This window comes from Neolamprologus multifasciatus, chromosome 9 (genome assembly GCF_963576455.1).
Source record: "Neolamprologus multifasciatus chromosome 9, fNeoMul1.2, whole genome shotgun sequence".
Classification (NCBI taxonomy): Eukaryota; Metazoa; Chordata; class Actinopteri; order Cichliformes; family Cichlidae; genus Neolamprologus; species Neolamprologus multifasciatus.
Window position 1 is genome coordinate 13,562,934 of NC_140447.1, and position 18,211 is coordinate 13,581,144.

General features: G+C 40.1%; 2 protein-coding genes across 8 annotated transcripts in view; both read left to right on the forward strand.

Moving 5' to 3' along the window:
• Positions 1-162: 162 nt before the first annotated feature.
• On the forward strand, positions 163-7,631 carry plcxd2 (phosphatidylinositol-specific phospholipase C, X domain containing 2). Of its 2 annotated transcripts, XM_085172563.1 has the most exons (9): positions 163-271; positions 518-654; positions 804-923; positions 1,595-1,648; positions 1,749-1,904; positions 4,052-4,162; positions 4,278-4,430; positions 4,750-4,775; positions 5,900-7,631. In XM_085172563.1, the coding sequence occupies exons 1-9, from the start codon at positions 169-171 to the stop codon at positions 6,057-6,059; spliced, it is 1,020 nt and encodes a 339-aa protein (XP_085028689.1). In that variant the 5' UTR covers positions 163-168; the 3' UTR covers positions 6,060-7,631. The 2 variants fall into 2 exon arrangements, with proteins under 2 accessions (XP_085028689.1, XP_085028690.1); XM_085172564.1 differs by lacking the exon at positions 4,750-4,775 and having other exon boundaries at positions 4,278-4,408.
• Positions 7,632-10,801: 3,170 nt separating this feature from the next.
• The window catches only part of phldb2b (pleckstrin homology-like domain, family B, member 2b), a 37,766-nt gene continuing 30,356 nt past the window's right edge, over positions 10,802-18,211 (forward strand). The window contains exons 1-3 of one of the 6 annotated variants that reach the window (XM_085172537.1): positions 10,802-11,409; positions 17,032-17,088; positions 17,258-17,381. In XM_085172537.1, coding sequence (XP_085028663.1) covers positions 11,377-11,409; positions 17,032-17,088; positions 17,258-17,381 — 214 coding nt within the window. In that variant the 5' untranslated portion in view covers positions 10,802-11,376. The remainder of the gene's footprint in view (positions 11,410-17,031; positions 17,089-17,257; positions 17,382-18,211) is intronic. The other 5 variants (XM_085172538.1, XM_085172531.1, XM_085172533.1 and 2 more) reach the window with 5 other exon arrangements.

The following is an 18,211-nucleotide window of genomic DNA, read 5'->3' on the forward strand; positions in this document are numbered from 1 at the left end:
GGACTTGAAATGATGCATATCGTAGCAGCGCAAAATCAATCGTGACAGTCCAAGATGACCTATGGTAGATTTCACATGGTGGGAGCGCATGGAAATCCTTCACCGGGAGTGCATCAGTACCAGAGAGCAGTCTCTTGAGGGAGTTATTGCTGACAGGCGGCTCCCGATATGAAGACAAGACCCGCGGGGATCGGCAATGTCCATGCCGACTGGATGGGTTCGCTCCCCTCCAAACTCAGTGCCATGCCCCTCAAACATCTAGCGGTGCCAGGTGAGTCCACAAAGCGTAAAGATATTTAATCAACGGAAGAAGGAAAATGTACTGTGGTAATGTTGGCTAAAAATAGACCTAACCCCACCCTCACGCCCAGCATAACAGGGGGAAAACACTGCTGATTCCTTCATCACCTACTGATGCAGACGGAATCTTCTCTTTTTTCACCTTGATTTCCTGTTTGATTTGGATTTCAATTTTTAATTTTCCATCACCAGCAGCAGCTCTCCCTCTTTTTTCCAGGCTCTCACGACTCTTTCACTTTTTGGGTGGATGTGCATGCTCCCGTGGGCCCCGATCAAAAGGTTTATGTTAAGTATCTGGCTACCATGTTCAGTGTCTTAGCCAAGAAAGTCATGGTGAGGTGGTCCATGACACAGGTACTGGACTCAAAATCACTGCAATACACACACACACACACACACACAATAGCCTAAATGATAAATTTTTGAGATCTGTGTTTTACAGTCTAGTGTCTGTGTTTCTCAGCTTCTTATTATGTATAATGTGATGTGGTCTGTGTCCTCAGAACCTGACTTTTAAGGAGCAGCTGGATGCAGGAATTCGCTACTTTGACCTCAGGGTGTCTGCAAAACCAGGCGAGCCTGGAAATGAAATCTACTTCATTCATGGCCTCTTTGGACACAAGGTGAGCGGAGGAGTAAACTTTTACTGCCGTTTTGGGTTGTTATTGTGACTGTTGAGCTGGTCTCCCTCATTTACTTTTATGTGTTACATTTTTCATTTTAATCTGTCACAATCTGATATTTTCCTTCTGTGCTGAATGCTTTTGTGCCAGCTCCAGTCCTAGAATGCTAAAATGACATTTGAATACAAGCTTTCATTTTCTCCCAGTATGAACAGTGACTGTTTTCTTCTAGTACTGTGTTGCAGTTGATGTTGCTAATAGTGGGCAGAGATGACCTTAAGCAAGGATCAGAGGGTAGCGTTTAGCTATAAAGATGGGCGATTCTTTTCCCTACACGAGAAACTCTTTGATTACAAAGATTCTGTCATGACCATGTGACTGAAGAATATTTAATAAAGAAATGCATATTCAAGATTTTTTGATGTCAGTGGCATTAGCAGCTGTAACTGTATACAGTTGATATTTGACTCTATTAACCTTTATTTTGTGAAATATTTTGGTGGAGTTTTGCAGTGCCACACTCACTAAAATATTTAAGCTGCTCTTTGGCGTTCTAATATGCTGACTTTAAAAAAGCAGTAGCCTTTCTGCATCAGTTCATGACTGAGAGACTTTAAGATTTGTACATTTGTATCCTGATCTCTGGCTCTTCACCCTGTTTTCTCACAAAGGTGAGGGACGGCCTGTTAGAAATCAGCTCCTTCCTGGTCAGACACAGGAAAGAGGTGAGAAGCACATTTTAAACATTTCTAAACATAAAACATGTAAATAAATGAGCTACATTTACACTACTAACTGATTATGTTTGATGTTTAATTTATGTAGGTGGTGTTCCTGGACTTTAACCATTACTATGCAATGGAGGCAGAGCACCACGTTTACCTCATCAGCATGCTCCAAGAAGTATTTGGCAGCAAACTGTGCAATAACTGTGCGGTGGAGAACATCACTCTGGACTATCTCTGGGAGAAGAAATACCAGGTGCGATCAGACTGCATCAGTACTGACGGCCTTTATTGCAAAAATGTTTGTGTGCTTGTTGTATGTAGCAACAGGTAAATGTATCTGTCAAATGTTTTCATGAAATATCATACTTGTATTTATTATATGAGTGGCAGAGTGAACAGGAATAAGTCACAAAAACTTAAAAAACAAAAAACTCAGCTTTGCTTTTTCCAATAATCTCCCATCTTTAGAAATCTTTGCAGGCTTTTGGCCTTCACAGAAGTCATCTGGGAACATTTCAGCCTACACCTTATTAGGGTGCTGCCACTAGTTGGACTGGTTTGATGTACTTTTCTTTTGGCTATAGTGTTAAGCTGCACCCATGACAGCTCAGCAGGGCTGAGATTCATTCACTGTGCAGACAGTCAGCTGACTTATTCCTTAAATAGTTCTTGCAATTTGGAGTTATGTCTGGGTCATTGGTCTTTTGGAGGAGGAAAGTGGTTCCAAGTACGTGGTGTCACAGGCTATGGCAAGGCATTGGAAAATGGAGTGATAGTTTTTCTTTTTTCATGATCTCCTTAAGTCACGTGACTCCAAGCAGTCCTCCAGCACCTTCACTTTTACCACATTTCACAGATTTTCATCTTTTTGATCCATTTCCTCAAAACTTGGACTCAATGTGAGATGCTCCAAGTAATAAGCACACATGTTGTTCCGACTCCAACAGGGGTACACCCTGGTTGGAACTGTTGCATAACTATCACAGAGAGGTGGGTATGTGTAATTTAGAGTTACCAATTAACCTAAACCCACTAACTGGAGAGAACCCACTCAGACATGGTGAGAACATAAAAACTCCAAAGTTTGTGACCAGATGCTGCATTTGAACAGGAGCTTCTTGGTGTGAGGCAACAGTGCTAACCACCAGGGTGCCCTATCTCTAATCAGTTTGATATTTATAAAAAGCACATATTAAGTGACTTCCACAAACCTTTTAGGTGTGGTGTACACCTACAAGTAAAAGGAGTAGACAGGTGTTCGTGTAGCGGTGTGTTAGCGTGACCTCTGTGCACAGGTAATCCCTTCCAACTGTGATTTTCCAGGGCAAGAATTAGTGGCAAGTATCATCCTATTAGCGCTTGTTCTATAAACTAACCTACATTTATCCTTTCAGATTTTTGTAGCTAAAAACTTTTCAATTTTTCTTTGTCTTTTGGTGTCTCCGATATTACTCTTTCATATTCTTACCTCCAGCTAAGGTGTGAGTACTTCTGCGTCTGCATTACATTGCTACAGTCAGTGCATGTTTATGTTCAGATACTATCATTCCTGTTCCCATGACCCTAATCTGTAACTGGCTTAGTTGGCAAAGAACAAGGAGATGAAGTGCAGGGCAGACAGTGAGAGTAGAGCACAAAGTGCACAGTTTGTAGGTGAAAAGGGCAGCTTTCCTCCTCACTCTTTTTTGGCATTATGAGAAACCCACAACTCAAACTTCTTCTGACTTTTCTATTGCATCTCTGCCAAGTCACTGTGGATGAAGACTGTTCTGGTCAGATATTTTTCCAGTTACACATAAGCCCAGATTTAGACTTCTGCGAGGATTCTTTGTAGACACATCAGTGGCGCACTTCGTTGCTGGTGTTTGTGCTTGTGTTTAGTGAATTGTTACCTTGTGGTCCCGTCCCAGTGTTTTGAATACGGCTGATAGAAACAAAGCCCCCAAAATGCTGGGACTTTTTTACCTGCTCAGTCCCAGCTCATTGTTGTGGTCGTAGTTGTGGACTGTGTCGACCCAACGTGCACTTATATTTCTAGGGAGGTGCAGAGGTTACCTCGTAGGCCGTGGCATAGGGCTTCAGAGGGGTTTGTGGTTATGACGTAGCTACAACATAGATTTCCTGCTGAATATTAAATCTCCAGTAAGGGTGAAACATGCAGATACCACCATGAATGCTCAGTTATCTGTAATCCTTTACTAACTTTGAGGTCAGGTGTTTCACCATGCTAGGGTCATTGGTTTGGGGGGGGGGGGGGGGGGGGGGGGGGGGGGGGGGGGGGGGGATGTATATCTTTGGGTACTTTATGTTTTGCACTGCAAAATGGATCACAGAACTCACCTAAAGCCTTTTTGTCTGCAGACATCTGATCACCAACTTTTATCTTTTTTCTCTTGACAGGTGATTGTGTTCTACCATCATCCTTCAGCCCAAGGTGTTCCTGTCATGTGGCCTGGCAACAAGATCCCTGCTCCCTGGGCAAACACCACTGAGCCCATCAAGCTCATAGAGGTTAGAAAATAATACTGTAATCGTGTTTTATCTCTTGCGGTCTCCATTCTAACTAAAGATATTTAAATGCATTCTATTCACATGAGATTTATTCATTCAAATTTCTGCCTTCTAGTTCTTGGAAACTACGCTGAAGGAAAGAGACAAGCAGGGTTCCTTCCATGTATCCCAGGCCATCCTCACTCCCACTGTCAACACTGTGGCTAAGGGGTTGCTCTGGGGCCTACGCAGCTACCTGGTGGAGAGGTCCGTGACTGCGATTGGATGGTGTAGAGCATAGGTGTCAAACTCTGGCCCGCGGGCCAAATTTGGCCCGCAGCCTAATTACATTTGGCCCGCGAAGCCACACCAAATTACTATTAGAGCTGGCCTACTGGTATTATACAGCTAATATATATATTGTTTAGTATTAAGCTTTGCTTGTTCCATATTCAGTTTTTCAGAAAAACATGTTTGAGTCCATAAGAAAAGATTCATTCTTATATCTGGAGGAATAAATATATTTCAATAAATATTAATGTTAGCCCGCGACTTTGTTCCAGTTTTAAAATTTTGGCCCACTGTGTATTTGAGTTTGACACCCCTGTTGTAGAGGGAATCATGGATCATATTTGTATGACAGTTTTAACATAACAACTCTGAAAAAAATTCTTAAGAATAACTGCTTCCTCTACTGCTTATCTTCATTCATTTATTATAGTTTGTGGCCAGTAGAGGTCAGTAGAGTTAAGGGTGCTAATGAAATGCATGGAACAAAGTCAAGCGCTGGCTTTGCACATGCCTTAAAAGGCCAGAAAAAGAAGAAATTCTAAAAATATTGAAAAACTACATTGCAAGAAACACTACAGATCTTAGAGCACATCCTGTAACACAGTAAGTTATAAGAACATGTTTTGTATCTATCATTATATTGACTGAATGGAGAAAATAAATCGTATTTCCAGTCAAATGTAGAGTGCACAAAACATAAATCAAAACATTTCATAACTCTTAAAAGATTGTATTCTTCGTAAGCAAAGGCATATGATTTTCACCATTTTTTTGCTGTCATCTGGCTTTTTTATCGTCAGTGGAAGTCTTGATGTAAGGGTATTATACTCTCTATGCCCTTACATCTGCCACCGGGCACCAATATCAGGGTATAAAACTTCTGAACAGACACTACGGCGAGACAGGAGGTAGCCTAATTTTGCACTTCCGAGGAAATGGGATTGTTTATCACTGCTGGATAAACAATGTGACTTCCTGGTTTTGTTCTGCTGGTGACTGAAACATAGTGAAGAATCAGAGGGTGTTAGAAGTGATACGGCTACAGCGTCGCTGTGTTTGTGTCTATGCCAGGAATTAAAATATGGAAAGCATTGATTCTGAATGTGGGCAAAGCACTGTCTCCCTGGCAGATGGACAAAAATGTCTGTCCCTTTAATTTTCTTTCCCCAATATGTCCACTTTCTCCCACATTGTGACATATCTCAAAAGTCAGTCAACAGCTCTTAATGAAATCTGGCAGAAAGAGAAACAGTTAAGTAAGGAACTACTGATTAGATTTTTTGACAGTGTTGTAGACATAACTATAAAACTAAAAGACAAAACCTTGGCAGTGGATATTTTTGGTGTGTATTTGCAAGGTCATGAATTTGGTTTTGATTCAAATTTAAATAGCAGGATGTTCGGTGCAACAATAATTGCCGTAATGCTTTGCTTGCTGATATAGACTTTCTTCTTTTTTGGCTCTAGAAACCTGCCAACCATTATGTCCTGGGTTGAGGCTCAGAGGCCAGGGGTGGACGGAGTCAACATCATCACCTCGGACTTTGTGGACCTCACTGATTTTGCCAACATTGTAATCAAGCTAAATAACCTGCTGTTGTCTGAACAGAACCGCAAGCCAAGATGACACATGTTTTCATACCAGGAAGACTGACATGGTGGCTTTGATTCTAGTGGCAGATTTTCCCTGCCTCTCTTTTTATATTGTTCACAAATGGCTCTGGTGCTGCTGGTAGAGCTTCAGTGTATTTGCTTAAGGACACTCAGCATTAAGATGTGCAGGGATGGACTCTGTATGAGCTTGGGTCCTCTAAAATAAAGCCTTTCAATTTTTAAGGAGCTCGTCAGCTAACTTTCAGTCTGAGTTTTGGTTGTAGATGACTTTCTTAGCCTCAGTTCTATGAAGACAGTCCAAAAGAGGGAAAGAAGTGAGAGCTCAGATGAGAGAAAACCAGGCATGCCCAGCTGCATTTTTTTACAATCTTCATAAGGCAGACGGAGTCGTGTCATGCTGGAGTTCTGGCTGCATCTGCAGATTCCTTTTTCTGCTTTCCCTTTTGAGGGAAAGCTAGAAATACATCTCATATTTGCTACTAAATGGGACTGCCAGGCAGGTCACCAGATTGGTAGCTGCTGTACATTTTTCCCTTGCATGATTATATGACTTTTAACCTCTCAGGTGCTTATGTGGAAGTTTATTTGGATGGTTTATCAATATTACAGATGTGAATTTGGTTTATTTGTATTTTTAAATGGTCTTATGAAATTACTGACTTTGTAAGTTAAGATAAGAGACAGAATTGCATGTTAAAATGCTGCCTGTAGGCATTTTAGACACTATTGTATGAACAGCACACAAGGGATTAGGCTAGCTTCTTTGTTTTTTACAAGATAAGCTCTGTGTGAAAAGAAATTCTTGATATGATTTCAATGGAACTCATTTGTATTTCCAACATACTAATGATTGTTGAAACTGGACCAGTGAGTTAGGGTTGGCTTGTTAAATGTAGACTTGGTATTTTTCCAGTAATTAAATGAACTCGAGGGAAAAAAACACATACTTAAATTTTTTCTTGGTATTTTTATTTATGTGTTAAGCAATGCCATTTTTTAATGAAAGAGAAGCCAGCTGCTCTCTCATTACTTACTGAATTTAACAAGCGATGCGGATTATGGCACCTTTAGGTGGACTGCATAGAAAAAGCCCAGTATGGGTGGAAATTGCGCCGCATTTCCCACAAAACACATACAGATACACACAAATAGCTATATATCTTTATGTTTATCGTATTTTCCCCCCTTGGTCTGTTTCCTCTTACAGTGCTTAAATGTGCAGAAATAGAACTAGTCTCCCAATAAATGTATGTTGGAAAGGAAGTGAAGAGTATATGGTTGTGTACAGTATATGCAAACATGTGGATGAGGGTTCATTTAAAAACTGTTATGCTTAAAATGAAACCAAATGCCAACTGTTGAGGTCTTAAATGTTTTTGCTTGTTTGATAGTGTGCATGTGCATCAGTGTGATTTACAGTCTGTGTGTGTGTGCCTGTCAGGGCCAGTGATTACTATGCATGCGTGGACAGTAGAGCAGCGACAGTCACCCTGCGTTCTTGTGGTCAGACTAGAGTAAGAGAAGAAAATGAGACAGCAGAGTAAATGTCATAAAAAGAGAAAGGAAGGAGTAACAAAAATAGACTTTTAAATGAAGGTAGATGACATGAAAGATCTGAAACAAAAGGGAAGAATTTAGTTAAAATAGAGCTGAAGTTGTACAATTGTAGCAGGTGGACCTGTTGCAAGAGAGCGATCAGAACAGTTGCCTTTTCCTGCAGTGGCATCATCATCTAAAAGGGAAATGTTGTTTTACTTTTTAACCCTGTCCTCATTTTGTCACTCACCGACTCACTTATGTCAAATAGCCTGGTGTGTCCAGGCCACATTGTTGACAAGGTTGAGTGTGGTCACCAGGCACTGCGAGGTCCACACTCATCTGTGTGTGGACAGGGCACTTTAATTGTGGAGTAATTACACATACCATTGTAGGCAAGTGGGAGAGCAGGGAGCAGCAGCTCGAGCTGAGAACATTCCTCTGTTGTTTAGATTGGTTCTGTCTTTTGCTCTCCCCTTAGTCTCTCACTTAACTGTATCCCTGTTGGCTTCCCAGGTTTCAAAGGAGAAGACGATCCAAGCGTAATCACTCATATGTTAATAAAGTCCTGCAGTATTAACTTTTTCTGTCCAGCCGTTTATAAAGACTGCTGTTCTGAAGCTGCTCTCTACCCAGTATGGTGACAATACTGACACAGAGCTCTCCTAAACTGGTTGGGCTCCTGTTGGGCACCATAGCTGAAATAGTTCTACAACTGTGCCACTTTAAGCAGTGGTATTTCTGCCACTTCACATGTTCTCATGTCATTTCTCTCTTACCAGGTTCAGAACTTCCTTCATCTACCTCAGTTGCCAAAATATTTTCTCTGGCTACAAGGCACGTGTGTTAAACTGGTGCAAGGCAGTGGTTTCACATATGAGTAATCAGGGTTTCCATTCATTAATCATTCCATACATCTGTGGTGTGAAGTGTTTTAACCAAAACCAGCCTTATACACTCCAGTTTGTTAATTTTCTCCTTAAAACCGCTATGACTAGTGCAGGGATGTCAAACTAATTTCACATCGTAGGACACTTACAGCCAACTTTGATCTCCAGTGGGCCAGACCAGTGAAACACCCCCTTTCTGTCAGTGCACAGAGGTTCAACTACAAATTTAATCTCTGACATATCTTAATATAACATAAATTGCTTCAATTAAGACAGCATGTCTCAGTTTTTTTTTTTACATGATTAAGATAAAGAAATCTGTCAGCATCAGTCTTTGGGCTTAACTGTGAGAAATAAATGAGAAATATTACCAATGAAATTCTGGTATTTCATTGGTAATCCTGTCCTGTAATTATAACAAAGAAAGTTCTTATTAATTCACAGATTTATTATTTTTTTTAATTGTGAAACCACTGTTAAAAAAAAAATCCCCAAACGGACATTTCTATAGTAAATGGTGAAAAACCTGGTACTTTTCTGTCATTTAATTTCTTATCTGTTACGTTGGTGTTACTCCTAAATATACAGTTACAAATCCAAAAGTTTATGCCCTCTTTTGCGTTTTCCAAAGACATCCAGTAAGCCGGATCAGAGTCTTTGCCAGGTGGATTCAGGCCTCCAGACACTCCTGGACTAGAGTGATAAAACACACATAAAATGCATCCGACACTGTATCTAATGCCTATAGAAGTTCGGGTTGAATGACAGCTGACAGCTCGGACTTTTTAACAAAAGTCAGATTCAGGTTTTGTCAAAATTTGGAGAGTGTGATCACTTTCCAAAGAGCTCCAGTGCTCCTGCTACACCTCCTGGGGTCACATGAGAATTGTGGAATCCATTCGGGAATGCCGTCTAACATTTGGTGGCCTTCTGAAACCCACATGCTCTGGGATGATATCACTGGGAAAGCTTAGAAGCTTTCATTGCTTCTAGGCAACCATGCAGACATAATCACTTAAGAGCTTCTGGAAATACTTGAGAAGAAAGAAAGCTAAAAGGAATAGCAATTTTCAGGCAGTATTACCCAGATAATGTCTTAGCTGTTCCCTTTTTAAATTCTTTCTCATTCAGGACTGATGGATGCATTAGCTGGTACCAACAAAAGTTTTTAAAAGTCCATGAACTTAATTTAATGTAAAGTAAACCTGATATTTTAGATTCTTTAGTGTGCTTTTGGCCAGTTAGAGTGGCATACATACCAGGTGTTGTGGAATGCTAGGAAGCAGTGGAGAAAGTGGAGCACGCTGGGTGCACAAGTTCTCTTCCTGTTTATCCATTAAGGGGTCCACTCAGTGCCTGAGAGATAAGATAATCTAAAATCCATGAATATCCTATGTCAGCATGGGTGCGTGTGTGTGTCAGCAAACTTTCCTTGACCTTAGTCTAAACCAGAGGACCATTTTCACTTCTATATTTATCGTTTTCTAACCAAAAGAATACCTCGTGCATTCTGTCCTCAGCAAAATTCTGCATGACTTAGGTTTTATTATGGCTCTGGATCATTCCTGTTGTTGCTTCATGCAATCATTGTTATGAATTGTAACAAATGCAGAGAATCCTGCCAAGAAAAACTGTTTTTGTGTGATCGAGAACTGATGACATCTTCTTGTGCCTCGTGATGTCTTCAGAGAGCTGCATGACTGGACATGTAGCTGGAGTTTTCAAGTGGTGCACACAGCTTATGCAAACAGCAGCCTATAAGACATTTGCAGTTCCAGATGTGTAGATCAAATAATAAAAGATTATCTAGAAGTGGATTTACACAGAGAACTACGAGCAATATTTTGTCAGAGAGGAAAGAAGGACTCTTTGTCATTAAGCGCACACAAGAGGCGTTCACATTTCTTTCTTTACTACACCTGCATCCATGAGGTATGCCATGGGGTTTTTTATGGTTACGCAACTATATTGTTGCAATTAATGATGGAAATAAATGCCACAATAGTTTTACTTTGTTGAGAAATATGCCTCAACAGCAATTTAACCTCCAGAAAACCTTCAGAGTTCTTTATCACTTTTTTATGCAAGATGGATCTGCTTGTATAGTGGATTTGAGTGTGGATATTTACAGTGTCACACTATATGAGTGACAGGTATTCATGGTCAACCCTAACATAAATCCCTATATCTATATGACTTTATATAATAAGCTTGTTATTCACTAAATACCATTATATTCCTTTATTGTTCAGCCTAAATTTTTTTTATATATATATATGAACCATTTACCACGTTTAACATCCCCCCGAGTTTGTTTTTTCTTGATAGAGACAAACTCTCAGTATTAGGAGTGAAATGAGACTGCATGCATGCATGTTGTAAAATCATTAGATATCCTTATCAGCTGCCAAGGCTGAAATAATGCTCTCTCTCTTTTTCTTTTTATCCTTCACTCCACTCTCTTTGTCAGAGGCTTGAACCATTTGATGAAAGGTCAAGTGTACTTTTCTGTAGTCTGTTAACACCTGCACATTAAACTCAGCTTGTGTGAGTGAATGAGAGAGAGCGAGAGAGAGAGACTCCCTCCCCTTGTTCCTTATCCACTTCTGCTTCCAGCTGTTGCTGCATTCCTATGGCGGTCGGAGAGCCGTCGGCCTTTTTTACGCGCGCGTGTGTGTTTGGAGTGTGTGCTTGTGTTTGTGATTGTGACAACCGGGATCAAAAGTCTTTCCTAGAGATCTGCACGTTGCCTGTGCTGTGCATGGAATGTATCTCCCGTCCAGACAGAAGCTGCGGCTACAGCAAAGGCAGAAATAGGCTAATAACTCTATTTGGGGGAGTTTTGTGCAAACAGCATACCTCTCGATCTTGGATCAGTTTCGCAATTGCGTCCTTTCCTGCACAATGACAGAAGTGGCCATTCCCGCTTCAGTAATGGTGAGTGAGTTTTTGTACCTATAGGCTGTGGATTTAAAAAGTGGAAGAATGTATGTTAATTATCAAAATGTGTTCTTGTAAATTAGGTTTATTTTTGCTTTGCTTCACAGCGCTGTAATACTTTCAAAGTAAGCTGTAACGTTATCTGACTTCAGTTGAGGATTTTGTTCGGCAAAATCAAACGCAGATTACCTTTTTGTTTGTTAGCGTGCAGGTACAACGTGAAAATGTAGGTGTACTTTTCGTGATTCCACCGACGATCCAACGCTGCTGCTGATGGCAGCTCTAACTGGAACATTGTAGAAATTTGAAATGATAAGATATCGTTTTGTAAGATTTTTTGCAAATATCAATCCGCAGAGTACGCAGTGATATTGAAGCCATCTATCTATCTATCTATCTATCTATCTATCTATCTATCTATCTATCTATCTATCTATCTATCTATCTATCGTGATGCAAAAAACAAAACAAAACTGGTGGATACAATTTTTCTGACATACTGTTGCCAACTGTAACACTGAAAACATCTTTTATATGATTGCTTTTTATTTCACTGGGTTTCTGCCAGGTGGGAAAAGGGAAAGCAGAAGTCAGTGTGGAAAGCATAGAAGTGGCCAATAGCTTAAGAAAAACAAAGATTTTTGGAAACAGTATGTAATGCTGATTTATGAAGGTAACTGCTTGAATTATATGTGCTGTATAGGCTCATATTATGTTTGGAGGCCACTGGTGCAACTTGGGGATTTTTCACCATTAATCTTTTTTCCTCATATCTGAATTCTTTAGTCTGCATTTTAATCTGTGTCTACCTCCCCCCCCCCTCCCATACCCCAATACACAAGCACACACACAGACACACACACATAGTTTGTTTCTTTTGTTATCTCGAACTCCATCTCCTCTTTTCTTTCCTTTTCCAGCAGTCACAGCTCACTTCACCATACAAGAAGATATGTGTGCTTTAGTAAACCCGTCCACCAGCTCACTGTCTCCCCTTGTCTCGCTGTCATATCCGGCCCTGTGGAAACCAAACATGAGTTGATCCCCTGCATGTGGCAGTTAAAGTAATCTGGGCTTTTCCACAGACACACACACCCTCACTAGAAATTCAACTTACATTTCCTCCAGCTTTGAGTCAGCTGCAAAAACAATGGACTTTTTTCCTGTCATCTAGCACTTTGCTAAAAGACTGCAAAACTGCCAGTAAGGATGTGAGAGAGTTCGAGCGTGACAGATATTTGTGCTGTTTAACAAGCGGCTCACAGACACGTTTTAATCGGCTTTCAGTGGTTTTAACCAAAACAAATGCAAACACACAACAGCAATGCACAACTAAGGACAAGGGGGGCACATTATTAAGTATACAGTATTTTGAAAAGCCATGTATATATGAATGCATGAGGGACATTTTAATCTGATTTAAAATGTTATTGAAGACAGTACTGCAAATATACTGTTTACCAAGGACAAGGGAGGAAGATAACCCTGAATTGCCCCATATGAAGGACACTGAGAGAGGGACTCCATATTAAATAGCATCTGTGATACAATGCTGGCTTTGTCAGGTGGGAGGAGGAGAGGGTCATGCTGGAATGTAAGGGGAGGGGATGGAGAAAGACAGAAGAGAGAAATATAACTAGGCAAAGCACTGAAAGACAGCATTTTTAGACAAATACAACATAGCTGATGTTAACTTGTGTAAGACTGAGACCACCCTCAGCTCCACTTTTTGGTCAAGTTTGTACCACAGATTGTAGCCATCACAAGCTGCCTATCTTTAAGGCTAACACTACCACTTCAAAAAATTATACACAGAAGAAAAAGTTGGCAAAAACAAATATATGCATTAAAATGATGAAAGAACCATCCTGATGGCACACTTCTCCCACCATTTTTGAAGTTTTCAGCTAGAAAGCAAAACTGTGAATTACCCCAAAATGCAAATAATAATATATTTTTTAATATTCCAACTGCCATTCATCAACTGAGCCAAAGGACCTGAGAAAAAATGTAATGTTATGGTTCTCCCTATCTAAATTGCCCAAGCCAGTTCATGATGGCAATATGCTCACAATACTATGAAAACCATAACATTTGATTTGGCCTTTTCAAACAGACATATTGTGCACTAGCTTTTTCAACTAGTGCACTAAAGAGTTGTTCTAACATGGGAATATTTTTAAGAGCAGGACCTTTCCTGTGAATGTGGGTTTGAGAATGCTGTCTGCAGTAACATACTGCAGCTGTGATGAGGAAAGTAACTGAAAGAGAAGGAAATGCAAAAACCGTTTGAAGCAAATACAAAAAGAGGAAGAAGTTGATGGAGGAAAGCAAGGATGGGATGGAAAAAATAAAAATGACCCAGCTGAAACAGTCTGAGAATGCTGGGTCTTTCCTCTTGGTTTTATGAGTCCACTCTCTCTCTCTTCTACCTTCCACTGCTATCTTCTTTTTCATTACACCACACTACCCTCTCATCTCCTTTTCTGTTTCCAGATGCAGGGCAAACAAAGCATTTCGGGGAGACTCAGCTGTTTTACAGATGGGATCAAAGACAAATTGTGTGTGCTTGTGCTTTTCTTCCATTTTGTGCACGCTATATTGTGCATTTGTGAGGTCAGTTCAGTCACTTTCCAATAGAAGGTTTATTTTAAATCTGGGATTAAAATTTTTATTAAAAAGTAAGTGGGAGGATGTGTGCTTGGAATTTTTTCCTATGGGCAATATTTTCTCAGTGTTTCATATCATTGTGTAGAAATCTTCGACTTATACATTTACTGTATTAGACTTTCTTTGAGTCAGCTTGGTATGTATTTCTGTATTTCCCACATTGGATTCTGGCAGACGACCTCCTGGAAACACCAGAAAATTTGTCCTTTAAGTTGGAAAATGAATCTGGTTTCAAGCACAGCACATCACATGGCTGAGTAGAGAACTTTATATCCATCCTTACATGACTTTTTTTGTAGTTTGATAAACATGATAAACATTTATTTTTTTTAAGTTATATTTGAAATGAACAAGTCTTTGCCTTGACACCAAACATTATACAAATATGGGTGAAAATGTGATGTACTGTTAAGACAACCTAGGAGCAGAGACATGTATGCAACAAAGAATTAGGAAACAAACGAGGACACTTAAACACTGAGTGCTTGATTTGTTTGAGAACAGTTTGGGAAATGTTGGTTAAGATTGTTTAATTAAGGATAAAGAACCATCATGCTTTTTTTTGCACTGCATTAGTTTTCATCCTCCATGTTCAGTATTTACGGGACTCTGTCTCTGTACATATACGTATATCATTCAGTAATCCCATACTTTAGCTTTCACATCTTAATTCCCTGATAGCAAAGTGACTGCTGTTGGAATCAAACACCTTGAAGATGAAAGCGGTGGAGTCTGGATACTCAGAATGGGGGTTGACACACTTCACTGCTCTGCTTTAACTAGAGTAAACAGGGCCACAGACATGTCTTGACCCGCCTAAGCCAGAGCTCACCTGGTAAAAGAAGGTGAAGGCGGAAGGGGGCTTTGAAAACAAAAAGAACCACAGAAAGACAAAGAAGAGGAATGATGGGATAGAGTGAGCCATTTCTGAAAGAACAAGTCAAGGGAGACTCAAGGAGGTGGGAATAGACTTCAAGGAGCGTGTGTAGGAATGCAAGGTACTGAGGCCTTCATACATAAAAGGGTCTTTGAAATGCACTTCTGCCTAATTTTCAGCAAGCTTCTGTGACCTTTATTCAGCTGATGTTGCCATCACACACTGAGTATTTGCTTTGTCTACAGCAGTGACAAAAATCGGTAGAATGTGGGCCGATACCTTGGTGCGATAGGAAAAAGAGCTGGTGTGTGACTTTATTTGTAGATTTTTGTGTGTGGATAGGGGATGTAAGGGTGACTGAACTGCTAGAATGTGTGTGTGTGTGTGTGTGTGTGTGGTGGGACCAATGAGGGTGTCCAAGCAGTAAAGGAAGTGATCTCAGGGCGGAAACTTAGCGCTGAATTAGAGGAAGTGCAGAGCTGACTTTGATTTGTGTTTCCCTTCATGGTGGTTGGAGGAAAACGTGAAAAGACAGGAGGAAAGAAGAAGGACAGGCAGGAAGAGGAGAAGCCAAGAAGGCCGCCTAGTATGGAAAACAGATTAAATGCAAAAGGGGACTCGAGAGAAAGGAAGGAATCACTGAAATCATTAAAGCAATGACACATTAGGATTTGAAAGAGGAAGGGAGAAAAGGAAATGACAGGAGCAGGAAAATGACATGTGGTTGTGATAGTTTCTTATATGCTGTAATCATCTCTGCATGGTGAGAAGCATTTAAGTCATCCACTGGTGTGTGTGTGTGTGCGTGCATGTTTGTGTTTTTGATTGTGTGTGTGGACACAAATACAGTAGTAGCAAGACTGTTTTTTTCTTCTTCTTCTCTGTTAAATTACAGAGTACTCCATGGGCTGTTTTTGGCACACGATCTGAGTGTGTTTCCTCAAACATACACATTCACATATTTTGGGCATTTTTTGATTTAGTTTTCTTTTATCTCCACTTCACAGTTTGTCATAGCATTCCTTTATTTTTTTGTACTTTACCTCGTTTTTTCCATTGCATCACACATATTCCCACCATTAAGGAATGCTTTGACTTCAACATTGAGTCCATACAAAATAAGAACAGTCAAAATTAAACCACTCTCACAGTCACTGCAGTTTTGCTGTGAGATAGATGCTTGAGGAAATATGCCCAAATACAAAGTTTATCACCCCTGGAGCATAGCTGAGCTCAATCTGCCTGTTAGATTAGGAGATGCCTTGCTTATGACATAATTTGAACTGTGCCAAACTGTTTGATAAATGCTGAACAGGACTTAGAAAATGGTAAGAAGTGGGTTTTCTGTGCAGGAAGACATTGCAGCTTCAATTAGATATATATTATATTTTAATGGAGCACATTCTGAATATTTCTCATCAGCATGCTTATTTGCATGTTAACATTTTTTGGTGACAATAAAAATTTCATGTGACATAAAATTAAGAAGAATTATTCACTGGCCGCCATGAATATCCACCCAAGTCATGATCAGGATTTAAAGTCATGCAACCTGGGTAAATGATGTGCATTTGCTTTGTCACCGCCATGGCCGTGCACAAGCACGAGCTTTGCTGTGTATTTACTTTAAGTAGTATACTGCTCATAGCATGCACACAGAAACTCAGTTACCTTATTAGTTACTCTGTATCTCTCTTTATCCAGACACATTCTTGCAGCAGAGTGATGGCAGACTTTAACAGTTTGTGGGAAGTCTGCTTTCATGAAACATTTCTCTCATTTCTCCCCACTGCAAAAAATAAATAAATAAATACATTTTCCTCTCATTTTCTACTTGGAACATTTTCAGAATCAGAGTTCATTTCACGTGGCAGCTGGGTAAGCTGTGGGCAGTTTTTTCCCCTTCTTTTCATTTTTTTCTTTTCTTTTTTTGTGTGGTTTCTTTATTTGAGTGTTTCTATGTTTGGTCATTCCACACAGGTCATTCCCAAGTTCTGTCATAATTGTGTACACTGCTACATGTCTGCATTGTTTGTGTTTACATTTATGTGTCTGCCTTAATGTGTACACAGGAATCGGAGATGATGTTTCAACCAGAGTCCGATCAGATCTCTCCAGGTGAACCTAAGGTCAGAATACACACAGACACAGGAAAACACATATGCACACATTCACAAGTTTTATGTGGTTTTTGAACAAATCCAGCACGAACACTGTCGCACAATGGCACATTCATTTTAGTCTTATGACTATAAACTGTGTTTTTAAAATGACCTTTGCACTGACTCTTGCTTGTAGTCTCCGCCCCTGGACCTGATCGACACAGGGAAAGGACTAAAAGTCCAGACAGCAACTCCTCATCTGGTTAGCCTGGGCAGTGGGAGACTGAGTGTGGCTATTACTGTTCTGCCGCTGAAAGAGGGTAACGCACACAAAAAAAAAAACCCAGACACAATTTACAGTAAATACACAAACTCAGCATGGGCAGGTTATTAAGTCAGTAGCCACAATTTTTCACATTCATTCCTAATGTAGCACATCCTCACAGCTTCAAATGTTAATTCAACTTAATTTTATTTATATAGCTTTGAATCAAAGCAACAGACATCTCAAGGTGTTTTGTATCAGATGTCCCTATAAGCAAGCACGTGGTGGACAGTGGGAAAGAAAAAATCCCTTTTAACAGGAAGAAACCTCCAGCAGAACCACGTTCAGGGAGGGCTGTCTGTCTGTCATGACCGGTTGAGGATGAGGGCATGGAGACAGGACAAAGGACACACAAGGACACACTGTGGAAGAGAGCCAGAGATTAATATTGACTAATGATTACGTAGGAGAATAAAATGGAAAGCCCTTTATTGTCATTATACATGTACAACAAAATTGTGGGTGCTCCACATCAATTGTGCCAGAATAAAATATAAGTAGTAGACAGCAGGAATCAACAGCAAAAAGAAGAATTATATACAATCAAGAGGGATATATACAAACCAAGAGAAGTATATACAAAAATAAGAGAAAGGCACACATTAGAGAAGTAAAAGAGAGATTTTAAAAAAAAGTGAGTGAAGAAGAAACACTCAGTACAATTATGGGAAGCCCCTAGCAGCTTAGACCTATTGCAGCACTAAGGAGAGGTTTGGGATCACCTGATCCAGCCTATATGCTAAGCTTTACAAAGAAAAGTTTTAAGCCTAATCTTAAAAGTAGACCGGGTGCCTGTCTCCTGAATCCAAACTGGGACCTGGTTCC

Bases quoted from the DNA above. Each gene is read 5' to 3' on its own strand.
- plcxd2 (XM_085172563.1), top strand. From the start codon at position 169: ATGAAGACAAGACCCGCGGGGATCGGCAATGTCCATGCCGACTGGATG. The intron at 924-1,594 runs GTGAGCGGAGGA...TTTCTCACAAAG, and splicing joins ATGGCCTCTTTGGACACAAG to GTGAGGGACGGCCTGTTAGA. The intron at 4,163-4,277 runs GTTAGAAAATAA...TCTGCCTTCTAG, and splicing joins AGCCCATCAAGCTCATAGAG to TTCTTGGAAACTACGCTGAA.